Consider the following 19,094-nt stretch of genomic DNA (forward strand, 5'->3'; position numbering starts at 1 on the left):
AGCACACTCATGGAAGGGGGCTGTGGGGTCATAGGGACAGCCAGACACAGGCCCAGCCCTGTTGGCCACCAGCCGTATGTGTCCTGGGGCTTTCAGTTCGGAGCCCTGTGTGCTGAACCCTCACCTGAGCTGGGAATGGCCCCTGTTCCTGGGACAAGCACAGAGGCATGGAGGCAGGTGGAGCAGCAGGAAGCCGGGTGGGCCCTTTATTGGAGGACTTGTCACATACACACTGACGCAGACACACAGGCTGTGGCCCCTGGAGCCCAGCCTGGAAACAGCCCAGTGTCTGGAATGGGGGCCCCTCTTGGTGTCAACTAGGGTGCCCTCTCTCCTGCCTGGGCTGCCTAGGGGACTCGGAGAAGAGCCGGCCCTCACGGGATTCCGAGGGCCCAGGGGGTCTCCCCAGGCCCACCTGGGTGGTGCCTTTCTTCCCGCTGGCTGGGCTGTGATCCCAGGGTCACAGGGACAGGTGCAGGGACCCCGCCCAGGCTGGTGGGCACTGCCCTCTGGGTAGTTCAGCATCCGCCCTAGCGCCAGGCTCCAGCAGAGGGGCCCAGTGGGCAGTGTGGGGAGGGGTGAGGCCGCTGTTTCCGCATGCGGCACAGTCCAGAAAAGGCGCTGCGGAAGGGAGGGGTGGAGGGGGAGAGGGAGGGGCAGGGGCCGGAGAAGGGGACGGGAGCTACAGCAAAGGCTCTGCCCCCTGCCCAGGTGAGGGCCAAGCTGGCCTCTCCCTGCAGAAACAGGGACCCAGACTGAGGCTCAAAGCTGCGCCTCCAGGGCGCGCACATGCACGCTGGGCAGGCAGAACCAGGAGGGTGGCAGCTCCTTGCTCCTGCTGTCCTCGTGGAACTGGATGTGCAGGAGGAAGTCGCCCGTGTAGAGGAAGAGGAGGGCCCCGAGGCAGGCCGACTGGCCCGAAGGCTGCACCTGCACGGCAGGAGGGAGAGGTGTCAGCTAGAGCAGTGTGGGCCCCAAAACCACCAGGAGACCCCACACCTGCCCGGACGTGGGGGCCTCGCCTGTGTGCTGCCCCAGGCAAGTCACTGCGCCTGTCTGAGCCTTGGCTTCTGTCTCTGGGAGGCGCTAATAGCACTTCCCTCCATAGGTCCTTCGGGGTTCGGGTGGTACAGGGACGGTTGGGCTGCAGGCCCCATTTCACGGTGGGTGCAGCCTGAGGACCGTGCTGCGTGCAGCTGGGAGGTGGGGTCAAGTGGGCTGTGACTTCATCAGTCCCTCTGGGCCCCTGCAGTGACCACTAGGCATGAAGGAGGTGGCTGCGTGGGGCAGGGCGACAGTGAGAGCAGGATCTCAGCTGACCCAGCCCCTCCACTCGCCTGTCTCCTGAACACCCTCGGTGGAGTCTCACCACCCTGGTCTCACCCCTAGGACTCAGGATGCAGAGAAGGCAGCTAAGTCCTTAGGGTGAGTCAGACAGATGAGGGTCAGCACAGAGGGCTGGGGGACAGTGGGGCATGACCAGGGCAACGTGGAGTTCCCCGACCACCACGCACCGCATCCAGGTAGAAGGTACTGGAGCCCACGAAGGAGATGGCGCTGTGCAGGTCATAGTTGTGCACGCCATTCTGGTGGTCCTGGAAGGGGACCACGGTGAGGGCGAAGGGCCCCACGCTGTGTGGGCTCCGGTTTGTCAGCCGCACCTCCAGGCGTATGGGGTCGCCCACCCGGCAGGCTGCCGCCTCGCAGTCACACGGCTGTCCATCCACCAGCACATCTGCAAAGGACACAGGACACAAGACTGTCAGGGACACCACCTAAGTGTCCTTCCTCTCTTGTCTGTCTGTTTGTTCATTCATTCATTCGTTCATTCATTCACTTATCCCCTCACCCCTCCATCCACCAAGGCTGCGCCGCTCTGTGCCAGGCTGGGTGCTGGGGCACAGACGCAGGGTCCAGTGCCTGCTCTCTTGATGTGCAGGCTGGTGGGGACAGGCATGGGGGCCAGAGCTCTGGGAGGGTCTGTGCCACACTGGAGAGGCTGAGAGGACCCCTCGGTTGTTTGGGCATCCAGGAGGGGCTCCAAGATGCTTCGCCTGGAAGGGCTGAGCTCCGGCCACAGTCCCCCAAGATGAAGAGTGGTGGGCACATGGCTGGGCTTCTGCCACACACACTTCTACTGACAGTGACAGTGTGTGTGTGTGGGGGGGGGTGTATGTGCAGGTCAATGACCCTCCTCCAAGTTCACCTCCAAATCCACTTTTCCAGGAAAGCCTTGGGACATCAAGCCTCCCCCCCCCCCCATATTTTGTTTCTTTAAAATCATAAGCTTTTACAGCACATTGTAAAAGCTTTAGAAAGTTTACAAAAGTAAAAATAATTTTTTAAAAATCCCATATAGCCCCAGCCCCACCCCCACTGCCACTCTCAGCATCACAGGGACTTTCTCCTTGTGTCTCTGCACCCTCATTGATTAACTGGCCATGGTGGCAAGCTGCAGTTAGCATGTCCCGCATGTTGACAGCTCTGAGAATGTTTTCAAAGGCTGCAGAAGATCCTATGCAAGGAACAAGCCAAAATGTATCCCCCCCAACCACATCTAGGTTGTATCCTCATTTGCACAGTGAGTTTGCCTGAATTCGGAGCTGCATGCCTAGGATACAGTTCTGGAAATGGAATTATTGGGACAAATGTAAAAACGCATCTAAGAGTGGCTGCTCCTAGGGTAGATGGCCCTCCAGGAAGGCTCCATGGCCTGCATCTTGCAGCACCCCACCTCCCCCAGGTGCAGACCCCACCCAGTACTCCACCTCCCAGCACACAGCTCACCAAACCTGCTCCCACCCCATCACAGGTGGTGGGCGAGTGGGGAGAGGCTGTGGAGGTCACTGGACAGCACTCACTCAGTCAACATTCATCACCACGCCCCCTCACCCCTGCTAGCATCCACAGCCAAAGCGATGAGAAGTTCAGAAATGCACAAGTCCCAACACTGAGAAAGTTCACAATCGGGCAAGAGAAGGTGAGGTAAGCCAAGTGTTCAACCAAGCAAGACCACATTGATAGAGCAAGGTGTGTATGATGGGGTGCTTCCTCTGGGGCCCAAAGGAGATGGCCTCCACTCAGTGCAGGCCTGGGTGCCATCAGGGTGAGCTTACTGGAGAGGACACCATTCTCTTTATCAATATATGTTTTTAAGGCTACGATTTGCCCTCAAAACCCTGTTTTTGCTGCATCTTACACTTTGGGGTGTGCAGGGACACCAGAGCTAAGTCTGAGCAGTCTTGGGTAAACTTAGGGGTACTGGGTCCCCAACCATGGATCTGTCCACAGTGCACATAAAGTACTTTCAAGGGTGCCTGGCACCCAGTAGGTGTGCAGAATGACTGGCTCTTCTTTCTCCTGGCTGCTCTGTTCTGCTGAGCATAGGAGATGGGATCAGAGGGACCTCAGCTTGACCACTGTAGCTGTGTGATCAGAGGCAAGTCACCGTAGCTCCCAAGCAATGCTAACAGTTATAAGGAGATATAACCGCTGTGCAACATGGCCCTGTGGGACACAGTGTGCAAGAGGTGTGAGTTCTGGTTCTAGAGGGTCCCCCTCACCCCCGGGCATCAACCCTGTCCCCCTAACTGAGCAAACGGCAGACATCTGAGGGGCTTGTATGTTGAGCCCCAGCTCTGGCAGGACAATGGCTTCCAGGGGTAAGGATGGTGCCCACCGGTCCTCAGTCCCTGTCCCCACTCAGGCCAGGCCTAGTCATGTATGCTGAACAGTGAACCGGACCAGGCATAGGCTGAACCTCTTGAAACAAAAGGGGCACGTGGCGAGAGCTGGTGTAGGGAGCCTCGGTTGCTGGTCCATCAAGAGAAAGATCTGATTACGTGCAGATCAGTTTGGGGGCTGGATCGCTACATCTCTGCTCTTCTTGTTGCAGAAAACTGTGTGGGGCTCGCTAGGGCAGCTGAGGACTGGCCTGTGGCTACGCTGCACAGCCCTCCCAGCCCCTCCCTGCTCCCAGGCAATGGGGAGGGGGAGATGAGGCTGTGAACACAGCTCCTGGTGGGAACCTTCTCTCTAGAGGGGGGAGGACTCGTGGACCCAAGGTCAGGCCAGGGCTGCAGGGGTGGTGGACAGAGCCAGCCCCAGGCTGAGTAGAAGGCTGGGCTGGGGTCTTGGCCTTACCCTTACCCTTCATCATGGGGGAGGCCCTTTGCCAACCTGAGTCTCCTTACGTCATCTGAAAAACCAGGGTAATGACCCTGGCTTCACAGGTTCAGGGTGGGGGAACCAGCGAGGGGACAGAGGCCCCAGGCAAGCCTTCCCTGCCATGGTCTGGGGTGAGTGCTGCCTCTGGGCCTCCAGGTCACTGGCTCTCACAGCGGTGACTGCTTATTTCTCTGCCTCCCCGGGAGAAAGAGGTGACTCTCCAGAGGGACAGGACCCAACTGTCCTGCTCCCTGCTGTGTCCCTGGTCGCAGGTGGCCAACTGTCCAGTTTGCTTGGGATCCCGCCCCAGGGACCCTCAGTGCTGGCACTCTGGGACAGGTGGTCCTGCTGTCCTGGCGCCTGGCACCCACTGGACCGCCCACCAAGTTCATGGACGTCTGCCCTCCTCCCTCCCTGGCTGGGCAGCCCCTGCAGCTCCAGCACCTGGAACTGGCACACTTTACGAGTATGAGGCATCTCCTGAACTGAAGAAGACGCCATGGCCACCTCTGCTGGGACCTGTGGGTGCTGTTTGACACGTGGTGAGATGAAGGTAATAATAATGTGATGGTGATGATGCTATGCTCAGGTGGGGGCCTGGAACCCAGGAGCACCAACGCCCAGTGCGCCCCTTGCTGGAATTCATTTGCTCCCGTGACTCTGGACCAGGCAGCTGTGTCCCAGCTTGGGAGAAGGCCCCCTGTGGGCGTGGAAGCCCCGCTGAGCAAGAGAGGAGAAGCCCGGGCAGCTCCTCACAGGACCTACGCAGAAGCCGGGAAGGAATCACTAACAAGTTCTCAGAGGCAAGCTGTTTGGAGCAGCTTCTAAATTGCCTGGAAGAAAGAACCACATGTGGAACTGTGGGCCCCCCAGAAGCACAGCTCCAGTTCCTGTTCATGTCCCGGAAGGTCACCTGCCAGCCCTTCCCCCCTCAGGCGGGGAGGTGAACGCCTTGTCTGCTCTCTCACAGCGAGGTGGGCACCAGGACAGGGCCTGCAAGTGGTGGGGATTAGTACTTCTCTGTGTCCAAGCAGACTGCCAGCTGGCCCCCAGGGAGAGGGTGGGGACACCAGGCCATGAGTGTCCCGTGCAGCAGGCACATCCCTTCCTGGAATGTCCTCACAATCACCCAGGCACCTTCTCATGGTGTGCAGGGTGGGGCCCAGTGGAACCCCATGCAAGCCCTGAGTCTGATGTCCCAGTTGTGTGGGGTCTACTTTCTCTCCATGGCCTGGAGGGTGGGCCCGTCACCTCTGTTTCCTGGTGGTGGTGGTGACTTCCCTCCTCGTCCTCTCCAGGCGGGTGGGATTCTGGTCCTTTTGCATTTGAGTCATTTCTCCTTGACACGCCACCACTTGCCCTCCCTGAGCCTCACCTTTGGATGGGAGGGCAGTGGGACTCACCTGGAAGGGCTCTGTATTAGAAATGGTTAAGCAGAGTGGGGGGCGCAGAGCAGCCTCAGCAGGGACCTCATCTCTACACCTTTACCCTGCCTCCTGGTTCCACCCTGGGGAGTGGAGAATGTGGGGGACGCTGCATTTATACAGCTTCTCCAGGGCCCCTCCTCACCAGGCAGGCGGCCTGTGAATGCTGGTGGGGAAATGGGTGCTGGGTGCCAGAGAGGACAGACACAGTGGGACCAGTCCTTTCAGCATCTCTGGGCCATGTGGGCATCCCAGCCACTCTCCAGGAGGGCTGCAGGCTCCATAGGGGCCCAGCAGCCACTGCAGGACCTGGACTGTCCCAGCCTCGGGGAACAGGTGTGTGGTGGGAAGGACTTCAGGCTGGAATCCCACCTCCTGAGCCCAGGCAGGGCAGTGCAGGAGGTGCCCACTTGTCCTCCCTTTCAGCTGCTCCTGAGCCAATACCAGCTCTGTGAGGGCCAAACCTTGTCCCAGAAGAGCTTCCAGATCCCCCGGTCTGCTTTACCAACGTGTGGGGGTGCAGACAGAATAACCCTCAAAGGGGCTCATGCCCTAATGCCTGGACCCTGTGGAATGTGTCCCCTCACGCGTAGGAGGAACTCCGCAGGTTGGACTGAGGAGCTGGAGGTGGAAGATGCCCCTGGAATATCGGGTGGGCCCGTCGTAATCACAGAGGCCCTTGTGAGGGCAGCGGGGACAAGAGTCAGACAGGCCTGTGAGCCCAGAGGCAGCGGGAGGCTTTGAAGAGGGAGGGCAGGGCGAGGAGTGCAGCCCCCAGAGCTGAGGAGGTGGAAACGGGGTCCCCCAGCCTAGACACCGTTCAGACTGAAAAAGCCCGTCACTTTTCCATACCCTTTCATTTTCCCATGGCCCGCAACGCCTAACCTGAAGCTCTCTTGTTTACCCATCTGTTTAACTATTAACTACCTGCGTGTCTCCTCCCCAGGAAGCTCCGGGAGAACTGGCACTTGCCCCGTGTCCCCAACATCCCGGCCAGGCAGACTCTAGCTGTAGTTCATATTTATTGAGCAGACGAATGAATGAGTGAGTCAATGAGTGAATGGGTGGGCTCTGGGGTGGGCTTGAATCGACCATGCCCTGTCCCCTTTGGGACCATCGCCCATCTGTAGCTTGAGGGTTTAGAGGATTAGGACCAATCTACCCTTCCCTGGCTCCGGGTCCAAGCACAGAACGAGCTTCCATGAGGAGAGTATTTTCGCAGGAGAATCTCACGTAAGAAACTCCTGGGCGCAGATTAGTCTCTTCCCCCAAAGCGTTAAATCGGCCCTGGTCCATCTTCTGCCTCCTGCCCCCAGCCCTGACTCTCCTTCACTTTTAATACCAGCCAGAGTCACGGACTTAATTTTGTCTGGCCCAGAATTCCTCCTGAAACCACTGCCACCTTTATGCTAGAGCACGGCAGCCACAGAAACATGGGCTATAAATAGAAGCTGAGAGGAGGGAAGGGCCTGCAGGGGCCACTCTGGGGAGGAAGGAAGCCTCCGGTGCCAGCCTGCCCTTTGGGCCAAGGGCGGCCACCGTGGGGAGGGGGCTCCTGGGGTGAGGGAGCTCAGAGAAGGGCGGCGAAGTTGGGCTGGCCCAGGGCTAGAGAAGCCCTTTTTCCCAGACAGGCTCCTGGAGGGCACTTGCAGGGCAAGGTTGCTCCCTGCCCGGCTGCTTTTCTTGTGCTCTCTTCATTCACAAGCAGAAGCTGCCCCTTCTCTTAGGCACAGCCCTCAGTATCTGCCCATCCGGCCACATACACTTCACTCGGAGGCTTCCATGACAGGACGAGCTCAGAGGGTAGAGGGCAGGGTGCAAAGGCCCATCCTGACTCAGCCCCCACGCCCAGACCCCCGCCCCCAGCAAGCTCAGGCACACCCCACTTGCCACTGTTATGACTCTGTGGGTGCCCAGAGGGCTCGGTTTCTTCTGCACCTGCTGGATCCAGGCCTCGTTCTCAGGGCCACACAGGTACCGCTCACCCAGTCCCGCCAGGCTGGCACCCGCGGCCCCACTTCACAGGTGAGCAAGTCCAGATGTGGAGACGGGGGCAGCTGGGCAGTGCCACCTCCCAGGTAGAGCCTGCACCGCACGGCTCCCTGAGCGGGTGAAGGAAACACCTGAAGTGTCAGCAGTCTCCAGGGTCGTGTGCAAATCACTGTTCCGTGAAAAAGAGCAATGACCCCTTCATTTCTCGCTCAGCTGACTTATCCGACAATCTGTTCATTTGCCCCTGGCACACGGCAGGCGCCTGAGGCCAGGCAGAGAAGGTGTACTGTCCCCAGAGCTCAAGTTCCCAGTGAGGACACCCTCCCCACCTCACCTCTCAACACCCCTTTCCCAGCCTTAAGAAACGGGGGATGGCTAAGTAAACTTTAGGGGCAAATATCTAATTTTGGATAAAAATTTTAAAGGCTTAAGAGCAGTGCAGGAGGGATTAATGAGGTGATGACCGAGGAGCAGCCAAAGTGAGCTCTGTAGACCAAGCGGCTTCGCTAAAGCACATTTAAATTTTAAATCTCTCAAGGCGCACACATTTTTCTAGCCCACATAAATCTTGGGTGAGCCTAAATCTTAGAGTCAAATTTGACTCCAGCAAGGCCTGGCCTGGGAATTAATCAAGGAGTTCTGTCACTCCTTAGAAGAAGCCAGAGAAGTTCAAGTGGAGACTCGAGATGTGAGGTGAGGTGAGGGCTAAGGCCGGCCTGGCTGTGAGTCTAGCTTCGCCTTCCTCAACGACAGCTGGCCAGCTGGCCTCTGGGGAGGCACAGGCAGATCTAGCACGAAACCCCGGAATTTCCAATTATCCAGTAAAAGGTAGCAAACTTGCTCTAATGCCAAGGTAGCAAGTTGCTAGGTGCTCCCTGGCAACTTTTCCCTCTTTACCAATGAAAGTCAAGTAACTGACCTTTTTGCTTTGGCTGTTAGGGAGCTTAGAGCCAAGTATACCAGCCTAGAGTCTTCAGTGACCATATTCTAGTCCCCCACCCCCAACACTTACACACACACCCAATATACACACATAGCCTCTCCCGCACACCCATCCGCCAAGTCTTGATCAACTGCCAAATACGGTTTCTCTTAGTCCAGGTGTTTCAAATTTTATCTGGCTACTTTACTATATATTAAGAGTTTTAAAAAGAGGTTAGAAAAATGGACAGTGCCCAGGAGGTGGGGGTAACAGTGTTCTGAGCAAGGGTCTTAAGGCACAGAGGTAGTGCCATCCTGGGGAGGTGGGCTCCTCCCACCTTTTGAGCCTCTAGCAATGCTCAGAAGGGGGTCTTTCTGTTGGGTGAGCTGGCTCAGAGAAACAGCTGGGACAGAGAGTGACAGGCAGGGAGAGGGCTGGCTCTGACCTAGAACCAGAGTGCTGCCTGCAGAGAGCTCAGCTCAGCTCCCCAGGCTCCCAGGGTCACGGGGCCAGAACACAGGCTCTTTCTGCCCCCTCGGCAATTGTCAGGGTGCGCACTATGTCAGGTCAGAGCTCTGCTCTGAATCTGCCAGATGCATGCGCTTGTGACAAGTATCGAGGCAGCTAATCGGCCCATAAACCAGAATGCCTCGTCCTCAGCGTCCAGGGTGGGAGACCATTCAAGCCCACATGTGTAATTACCCTCAAGTCGGGAACAGCTCCTGAGGAGCAGTTTGGCTCTCTTGGGTAAATAATTTACCGTTACAACTTTTCATTCAAGATGAAAGGGAATTAAATTAAAATTAAGGGGAGCTGGAAAGGAGACTATGCCGCCTGGAGTCCTCCTATGGGGGCTCTCTGGCTTCCCCAGCATGTCCACCTCAAGCTGGCCCTGGCATGGGGCATCCAGGGATGGGGGGCCTATGGAGCGGAGCCCAAGGGCAGTGAAGGGTGAGCTCACAGAGCGGCCCCAGCAGGTCTCCTGGCTGCATCTCGGCATGGCCCGTGGCTGCCCATAGACCATGGTGAAACGCTGCCTTTGACGGTGGGAAGAAAACACACATCGCCACCACCACATCCTGCCCATGTGAGCGCCCCACCTCCAGGAGCCAGATTCTCGGGCCTCCCTGCTGCCTGCGGCGGGGCCAGGTGAGCCCCATCAGAGGCCAGAGCTCCTGCTTCCTTGCCTGAAAATGGGATGAGGCAGCGTCCAGCCAGAGGACTGGTGCGTGGGGGGGGGTTGTGTCTGGGAGAGGGCTGGGGTCTGAGCCTGGGCAGAGAAAATGCCCACGATCATGGGGTCACTACAGGGGCCACAGACAGTGACTCAGAGCACAGCTGACAAGGCTGTTTCAGTTCAGAGACTAAGTTTGGGGCAAAGCTGGCATTTGAACCCAGGTTCCTGGGCACCAGAGGTGGCGCACACCACCTCACCTGAGGGCTCTAGGCTGCTGGCAGCATTCCCTGCCATTTGCACCCACTGTGCCCCAGTGCTGGGCTCCTCTTGTCTTCTCCCTGGCATGTACCCCCAGCTCTGCAGCTCTGTGTCTCAAGGCCCTGCTCACACGCCCCCTCCACCAGGGGGCCTTCCCTGATCTCCCCTCAGGGAACACCAGAACTTTGGAAGGTTCTGGTGGCAGAGGCTGGCTGGGTGTTCACCAAACTGTTCCCCTTTCTCATGGCACACAGCCAGACTGCAGCCTCCCAGGCAGTGAGGTGTGAATTGAACTGAGTCCTTGCTGGTTGAGAGCAGGGGGGAAATGAGACCCCCAAATCTGGCCCACAAACACATCCCTCCCACAATCCCCCATCTACTGACAGAACTAAATGAACTGAGGAGTAGAGGAGGAAGGAACCATGAGATGGGTGGGGTCATGAGGTGGGTGGGGTCACAGGATGGGCAGGGCATCCCTGACATTTGGGGGCCCTTTTTACATCACTTAGCTGAGACATTTAAGGCTTCCAGCGCTCATCTGACCAAACTGTCTCCTTCAGAAGGGAACACTGGAGCCTGGCAGGGAGCTGACACACCCAGGGCCACATTGTGAATTAGTGTTGGCGTGGGCACGGACACCCAGGTCCTCTTTTCTTCTCAGTAGAAAGAGAACTGCTTTTTGCACAGGGAACATCTTGCTTGCTGGAGACAATGCCTCTATTAAGTCCTCTGCTTAAACCATCTCTTTTTGGACAAGCACTTCAGACAACTGAAGATAAACCAGAAAAAAAGCAGGAAGGAAAAATGGAAAATATTCCTGCTGGCTGGTAGCATTATGCAAAGACATGCTTCTGAGAGCAGCAGAGAATTTAAAATGACTTGTCTGTCCCCAAGCAATGTCTACCTTTTCAATCTCTCATTTTTCATCTTAAGCCTTTCTGGATAAAGCAAAGATTCCTGCCACGCAGGCAGGACCCTCCACTGCTACAGCTGCTCTGCATCTAACCGTCCTCACCACACAGTGTCATCCAGCCTCAGACTTTCTTACCTGCAGGTCAGGTCACAGGTGGGGGAGAGAGCACAAGGAGGGTCCCAGCAGGAGTGGGAAGAGGCTGTGTGGTTGGTTTCATGCCACTGGACCTTTGCACGGCTGTGTATTGCCTCTGCCTGGGAGCCTGCCTGTCTGCCTGTCCAGCTCAGCCTCACCTCCCTGGGAAGCCTCCCCAGTGCCTTGGTCTCTGAACTCCGCACTCTGCACTTCCCTGAAGGGGGTGGGGGGAGTTTGCCTCCACCAAGAGAGTCCTGAGGGCCAGGACTTGAGCACCCTTTCCTCTACTCCCAGTGCCCAGCAGGTCCAATACATGGAGGCCTCTGCCAGGATTTGCAGACCTTTCACTGGCTGCAGTGGGGCCAGGCCTAGAAGCCAGGTCTCTGGACTGCTGGCTCTGTCCAGCAGGGGAGGCAGCCAAGGGGAAGAAGGGTTTGCAGAAAGAAGACAAAATGATGTAGTTGGAGAAACGATGCCCTCGATTGCTCCTCCAGAGTACTCCAGACCAAGTTGAAGGCTGTCTGCCTTTCCTCTGTGCTCTCTCTATACCCGTAACCTGTGACACCCAACACCCTTCCCACCATATGTCACGTCATAGTCACATGCAATAGCCCTCATACTATCCCTCTTGGTGACTCCTATTGGTCTTCTCAAAACTCAGCTTGAACAGCACCTCCTCCAGGAAGGCTTCCTGAACCACACCAGCCCTGCACAATCCCGTCATATGATGTACCGCTCCACACCAGAATTTTCTGTTGACAGGCTGTCTCCCAGATAGAGGTGCACTCATTGTGGGTAGGGGCTCAGGGTTCATTCACTGAACTGACAATGAACCTTAGGTAAATCCCTTAACCTCTCTGAGCCTCTGCTTCCCCGTCTGTTACATGAGAGGACTGGGCCAGATGATTTCAAAACAGGCTTACTATTTCATGATGCTCATGCCGAGGCGCAGCTCCACTAAGTCTACATTCAGACCCCTTTTTCTATTGAGCCAAGGCAGCGTGTTGGCTCATGTGGCGTGCGGAATGCTCTGGCCCCTCTGGACACAGCCCAGGGCCTGACACTGCCTGGGGCTCGGTCCACATTGATTGTGTCAGACAGATTCTAAGTGGTGACCGAGAAGCTTCCTGTAGAGCCACAATGTCCCAGAGCATACACAGGTCAGGAAGGACATGGGCCACAAAAGGACCTTCCAAGTCGCCCATGTGCCAAACCAAAGAAGCGGGCTGCTGGAAGGACAGCATGGGAGTGAGCCTGCCACCTGCACTTAATGGGAGTAGCGTCATGGCCATGAGAAAGGGCACCCCTTGGAGCCACCCAGAGTGCACTGCCCTGGTAAGAGTTCGTCACTGGCCTTTTGGAAGAGGAAGAGTCTCAGGAGGCTGCGGGAAAGGTTCCCTCTGCCCCAGGATAAGACAGGTAACACAGGGATGAGACAGCTGTGAGTTGGTGAGGTGACCAGCAGCCAGAATGATACAGAATGCATCTTTGGGGGGGGCCCAGAGACCACGGATGCTCAGGAGCCAAGCCTGGTGCCTGACACTGACCCCAACCTTGGCTCTTAGGTCAACCTGCCCTTCCAGAACCCAGGTCACCTGTAAGTGTCCCTGCTCCAGGTATCTGGGCCATGCCCTGGCCTTCCTCATCTCTCTGACTCTGCACACTGCCCACCTGCTTTCAACACCAGCTTATAACCACTGGCATCAGGGGCAGGCTCCCCCACTTTGCTTACTGAAGTTGTTGGCCTTGGCTTTGTGGTGCCCCCAGTTAGGGTGACCCCATGGCTCCTTCTAACCTACCTAATGATCTGATCTCCTGTACCCCAACCTAGAAACAAGGATCAGATACTTTGTTTCTGCCTTCACAAACTCAACAAACACTATTAGACTGCAGGTCACCCATTCAACCACTCATCCAACCACCCATCCATCCACCACCCACTCATCTACCCACCACCCACCACCCATCACCCACTCATCCACCCAACCACCCACCCACCTATCCATCCACCCATCCATCATCCATCCACCCATCCATCCACCCATTCATCCATCTATCTATCCATCCATCCATCCATCCATCCACCCACCACCCATCACCCATTCATCCATCCACCCACCCACCCATCCATCTACCCATCCATCATCCATCCACCCACTCACCCATCCATCCACCCACCCATCCATCCACCCACCCACCCTTCCATCCATCCACCTACCCACCCATCCATCCATCCACCCATCCATCATCCATCCATCCACCCACCCATCCATCCATCATCTATCCATCATCCATCCATCTACCAATTCATCTACCACCCACTCATCCATCCACCCACCTTCCATCCATCCATCCATCATCCATCCACACACTCACCCTTCCATCCATCCACCCACCCATCCATCCACCCATCCATCATCCATCCATCCACCAATTCATCCACCACCCACTCATCCATCCACCCACCCTTCCATCCATCCATCCATCATCCATCCACACACTCACCCTTCCATCCATCCACCCACCCATCCATCCACCCATCCATCATCCATCCATCCACCAATTCATCCACCACCCACTCATCCATCCATCCACCACCCACCCATCCATCCACCTATCCACTCACCCATTTATCCACCACCCATCCACACATCCAGCCATCCACCCACCCATAGCAGGGACTCAATTCAAAACAACGAAGCCTGGCCGAACATCTCTGACTACAAGTCTAGTCCAGCAATGCAGTGAAGCACAGGCTGGGATACAGTGCAGGGTGAGTGCAGTGAGAGGAGATGCAGGGGTGTGGAGCTCTGGCAGGAAGGGTGGGTGCTGAGCACGCTGGTCTTCCAGGAAGCACAGAGAGGGTGATTGTCAGCGCAACAAACTCTCGTGAAGAAATAAATCTGAGATCCTCGAATAGCTGAGGTGATGGGAAACGGGCAGGGTGGCTGTCCCACCCCCAGCACCCTCCTGGTTTGGCTGATAAGCCTCTTACTATCCAATGAGAAGCAGCACACACCTCTCTGGGTCAACACTGCTTCCAGGAGGGAAAAAAAATATTTAAAAGCTAGTTGGAAATGACTGCCTGCTGTGCTGTCTGCTTAATTAGCAGGAAAGCAATTTCAGTCACAGAGCAGTGTCCTGGGCAGGGACAAGGTTCCTGACACAGGGGGGTTGGCAACATGGCCTTTGCTGTGGAGGAGACACAGGCCAACCAGGCCCACCCACTCCACTCAGGGCAAGAAGAGCACAGAGGAGACCACCTACCCCATGTCCGAAGTTCAGAAGCTATAAAGCAAGCTAACAAAGCAGGACCTACAGTGTGTTTACCCTCTTAATGTGGCAGACGCATCTTCGTGACGACCAGAAGGCCATGTGCAAGCTGAAAGCACCTGAACGCCGCAGAGTAGAGTCCTGGGCTGGAAGGTGGGGATCACACAGGGGTACCAGGCCCCACCAGCTCTCCGTCCCATATGGTTGCCAGGAGATTTCATTCCCTTCCATGTGGTCAACCACCTCAGGGGCTGGGGACCGCATTCTGACTCCAGGCCCCTGGAGCCCCCTTCGAGCACCTCCAGCAGGTGACAGATGTGTAGGCAGAGCCCTCCCAAAGCAGCAAACCTTCCCCCACAGCCCTCACCCCTGTCTCTAGGCTGGGTCACCTCTCGGCCCCACAGGGATGGCCTGACAGTTATCCTGACCACAGAGCCACACAGCTCTGGCCTCACTCTCCTGGCATGGCCACTCTCCAAAGCCTGTGCCATCACTTCTCTGGTTTCCGGCGCCAAAGCCCTGAGCTCTGCACTCTGCCTGGGCCCACAGGGCACAGCTTCCCCTCTCCAGTCTCCCATGCCCTCCCCTCTCTGCTCATGCTCTGGCCCTGAGTTTGGATGAGACCCTGGAGGAGAGAGACAGGTGTTCTGAAGTGGGAGCAAACAAAGCCACCCCCACCTACAAGACCAGAAGCTCCCTCCTGGCCCCACCTCGAGGGAGGGGGCCTGCCACATGCCCAGCAGAGCAGGGGGAAGACCCACCTCTAAGGTATCTGAAGGCCAGGCAAATCTCCACAGGCTCCCACTGCAAAGAAGCAGCCGAATGGAGGGGTTTGCTGGAGGGCTGCTGCTTTGGAGAACCAAGAAGAATGGTCTGTAATGAGCATATTCAGAGCCATATGCAAATCAGGGTGCTTGAAAACAGTTTGTTCTCTTAAATAATTTAATCACCTCCACCTCCAAACTCTTCTGAGCAGCAAGTGTTTGCTTAGCAGGCGGTGGCGGGCAGGCCAGGGCACCTGTGGCCAGAAGCTCAGGCTGCCCTCTGAGATGGGGGACTTGGCCTCTCCTCATCAGCCCTGAGGCTCCTGAGGTTACAGAGATGGGGAGGCCAGGAGCCCTGCAGACACAGCAGGCCTGTGCTGGGGGCCCGGGGGACAGCCTGGGGGCCACAAGCGAGAACTTTAAGAGAGTGTATGAGACAGGAACATTCTCGAAACACAAAGCCCACACCAGTGCTTCTGAACTACTCCGGAGACAGCTCTTCCCCACAGCTGGACTTGTCCACCCGGCTATCTCACACCCGTCCCTGCAGGGCTCCCATCAGGGGCCTGGGCGGGGCTGCAATGGGACACTGGCCTGGCCAGGATTCCCCAGCATCCGATCTGCAGCTCGGAAAGCAGCCATGGGCCCTTTTAAGGACAGAAATCTGGCCGGGAGGGCTTTATCCCTAAGGGGTGACAGGCATGAAAGTAATCACGGAGTGATTTTCATAGACACAACATCCAACACAAAGCAGCCAGCAGCAGAATGTTGTGCCCATTTCTCTTTCTCACAAGGCGTGGGGGAGCCTGTCAAATCCCTCTGGCCCCAAACAGCCAGGAACAGAAATGTGAGGAGGAGGAGCTTCAGTGACCAGGCTTGTCCTGTCTGACCCCAAGAGATGCGTGTCCTTAGGCTCTGCCCCACCTGTGACCTCAGGGAGACCAGGTCGTCCTCAGGGCCCCTGCAGCAGCCCAAGCAGTCCTATGGTTCCGCCCACCCTATGAGTGCCCATCCCCAGGGCGAGCCTGAGGGCTGCTCTCTCCGCTCCAGGTGCCTCCACAGGGTGACAGCTGATTGTCCAAACACAAATACAAACAGTGCTCTATCTAGATCCTTCTTGCACCAAATTCGTACTGACTTCAGGACCAGGGTCTCTGGAATCCAATCGACACTCAAGTCAGGGCACTGACGCTTACCACCAATGGGCGTGGGGAGGACACACCACTTTGGGGCACTATTTCCTTATCTGTGAAGTGCCTACCTGGCACCCTACAGAGAATCAATGCAGGGAGAGAAAGCAAGGGGTCCACGAGAGGAGAGTCAAATTTCTTCTGCCGACACCATCAGAGTGGCTGCAGGGCTGGCCCAGGGGTGTCCTGTCCTCACCAGGGCCCATCCTGGGGCCAGAGGGGGCAGGGTGCGAAAGGCCTCAAAGGCTGGGTTAGATGGACCCAGGGGAGAACTCAGGCAGGTGCTGGGGTGGGAGAGAGGATTCCAGATATGAGGAGACACGGGAGCAAGTGCAGAGGTGGGAAGGTGCGTATGAGCTGGCTGGGCCCTGGTTCTGCCCAGAAACAAGGGAACTGGCGGACACGATGGACACCTGGTCCAAGAAGAAACATGAGCAGCCGACACAGGCGAGAAAGGCCTGGCCTCCCCGCGCCAGGACCAGAGAATGCGCACCAAAGGCTGCATTCTGTGCACTGACACAGATTTTTAGGGGAAATAAAAGCTATTGCTGGCAAGAGTCATGAGAAATGGCTATTTTCATACACAGCGGATTAGTGTCTAAAAGCTGTAACACTGATGGGGGGCAATCTTGTAATAAGTAGCAAAAGGCCTTGAACAGCAGACAGGCGAGTCGGCGATCCCGCCTGCGGACCGTCAGCAGTGTGGCGGGCTTGGGCCAGCCCTGCGGAGCCTGCAGCTGCCTCGTCTCACAGCAGAGGGGCGCCCGGCACGAAAGACAGCAACGGGACACCAAGGAGGGCTGGGCCCCACGCCCACGCCTTCAGCTTGTCTCACTTTTATAAAGCAGCGCAGCCGACCCTGAGCAGCGTGGTGTGAGCTGTGTGGGTCCGCGCACACACAGCCTTTTCTCATCTTGTAAACAGGCGATGCAAACTCACAGTATCAATAAGAACAGTACAGCGCCACAACTGTATGCTCTCTTCCTGATGATTTTTTGTTTAAATATATCTTTATTGATTTCAGAGAGAGGAAAGGAGAGGGAGAGAGAGAGATACAAACATCAATGATGAGAGAGTCATTGACTGGCTGCCTCCTGCACGCCCCTGACTGGGGGTTGAGCTCGCAACCCGGGCATGTGCCCTGACTGGGAATCGAACCCCGACTGTCTGGATCCTAGGTCGACGCTCAACCGCTGAGCCACACCTGGCCGGGCCCTGATGATTTTCTTAATAACATTTTCTTTTCTCTAGGTTACTTTACTGCGAGAAGACAGTATGTAATACACATAACATACAAAATGTGTTAATTGACTGTTTATGTTATTGGTAAGACTCATGGTCAACAGTAGGCTCATGGTCAACAGTAGGCTCATGGTCAACAGTAGGCTATTAGTAGCTAAATTGTGGAGGAGTCAAAAGTTATATTTATATCTTTATATATACAGACTTCCAACTGTGCAGAGGTTGGTGCCCCTAAACCCTGTTGTTCAAGGGTTGACTGTACATAGAAAATAACCTAGATAACCATAAACCCATCTGTTAGTCATTAACATCTCTGGATGATGGAATTATTGCTGATGCTTAACTTCTTTGTATTTACCTATAATTGTTATTTTTAAATGAGTGTGAATTTTTAAAAATTTGTTGACAAGGTTTATCTGAACAGAGAGCCCACAGCCCACTTTTATTCTTATTGTTGTGACACTCTGCATTAAAAGTATACCATAATGCTAACCTGTGCCCCCCAAATCCATACAATGGAGCTCTGACTCCCCATTCCTCAGGCTGTCACTATCCTTAATTGAAGAGAGGGCCTTTGAAGAGGTGATAGAGTTGAAATGTGTGGCTAGGCTGGGCCCTGATCCAATGACTGCTGCCAGCACAGCAGACGGCTGAGCCAGGGGTCAAAGTAGACCCAGGAACTTCTGGGCACCCTGCACCTGAGCCTGGGAGCCCTGCGGCCCTTCCTGGAGCAGCAGCGTAACAACCAGGTTCAGTGGAGGCAAGGGGGAGCAGCAGGGCCCTCAATGACCATGTAAGCCACCTTGGGGGGGGGGGGGTGACTGGCTCAAGGCAGACCCTGCGAGAGTGGCAGGTGAGGACACGTGGCTCCTGACTCAGCTCCCAGGGCCCAGCTTGAGGACCACAGATATTGGTGACGTGAACAGAATGACCTGCATATCAGTGACTCTAGCCCAGGTGTGTGCAGACCACTAACCTGGGGCCCGAAGGGCTGACCTGGTCCCGCCCCTGCAGCCTTGATCTCAGTTCCTGTAGCCCTCGCCTGCCGGGAGCTGGGGCCAGGAGAGATCTGCCCTGGCAGGGATCCTGAGCATGGTCAGGTTGGCTGGGCGGGAAGATGACTCAGCTCACGGTGACAACCCGAACGCAATTATGCTGCAGCCTGGCTCAGAGGGATGGCAGGGGCGCTGACCGCCTAGACGTCGCTAATGGCGATCGATTTGTCCTGCCAATCTCAAGGCCTATATATAGCCTGCTTACAAAATCGCTTGGAATCCAAATGGAAAGAGATCATTAGTCAAGCCACATGCCCTCGTGTGTGCACGTGTGTGCAGGAGCACAGGTGAGTCGTCCATGGCAGGTGCGAGAGAGAGGCCCCATGGCATGTCAAGTCAGCAGCACTGCGTGTGTCATCTCCCCTCCCCTCACAGGCACCAGCATGGTAAAGGGTGCTACCTCCCCCCATTTTACAGATGAGGAAGTGGGGGCTCAGGGTCCCACCCACTGGGAAGTGACTGAGCAGCCCCTCTTTGGGAGGTGAGGCAGCCTGGCCACTCCTGGCTCTGGAAGAGGGCCAAGGGGCCCAGATAGCCTTGGAGTGGTTCTTGATCGGATCCAGCACCCAGCTGGGGGCTCAG

General features: G+C 56.4%; 1 protein-coding gene across 1 annotated transcript in view; it reads right to left on the reverse strand.

Moving 5' to 3' along the window:
• Positions 1-678: 678 nt before the first annotated feature.
• Positions 679-19,094, reverse strand: part of LOC148091368 (trafficking protein particle complex subunit 9-like) — a 116,914-nt gene continuing 98,498 nt past the window's right edge. Inside the window, exons 6-7 of the mRNA XM_087825193.1 lie at positions 1,515-1,735; positions 679-930 (exon numbers count right to left, since the gene is read on the reverse strand). Coding sequence (XP_087681319.1) covers positions 763-930; positions 1,515-1,735 — 389 coding nt within the window. The 3' untranslated portion in view covers positions 679-762. The remainder of the gene's footprint in view (positions 931-1,514; positions 1,736-19,094) is intronic.

This window comes from Miniopterus natalensis, chromosome 16 (assembly GCF_054644295.1).
Source record: "Miniopterus natalensis isolate mMinNat1 chromosome 16, mMinNat1.hap1, whole genome shotgun sequence".
Classification (NCBI taxonomy): Eukaryota; Metazoa; Chordata; class Mammalia; order Chiroptera; family Miniopteridae; genus Miniopterus; species Miniopterus natalensis.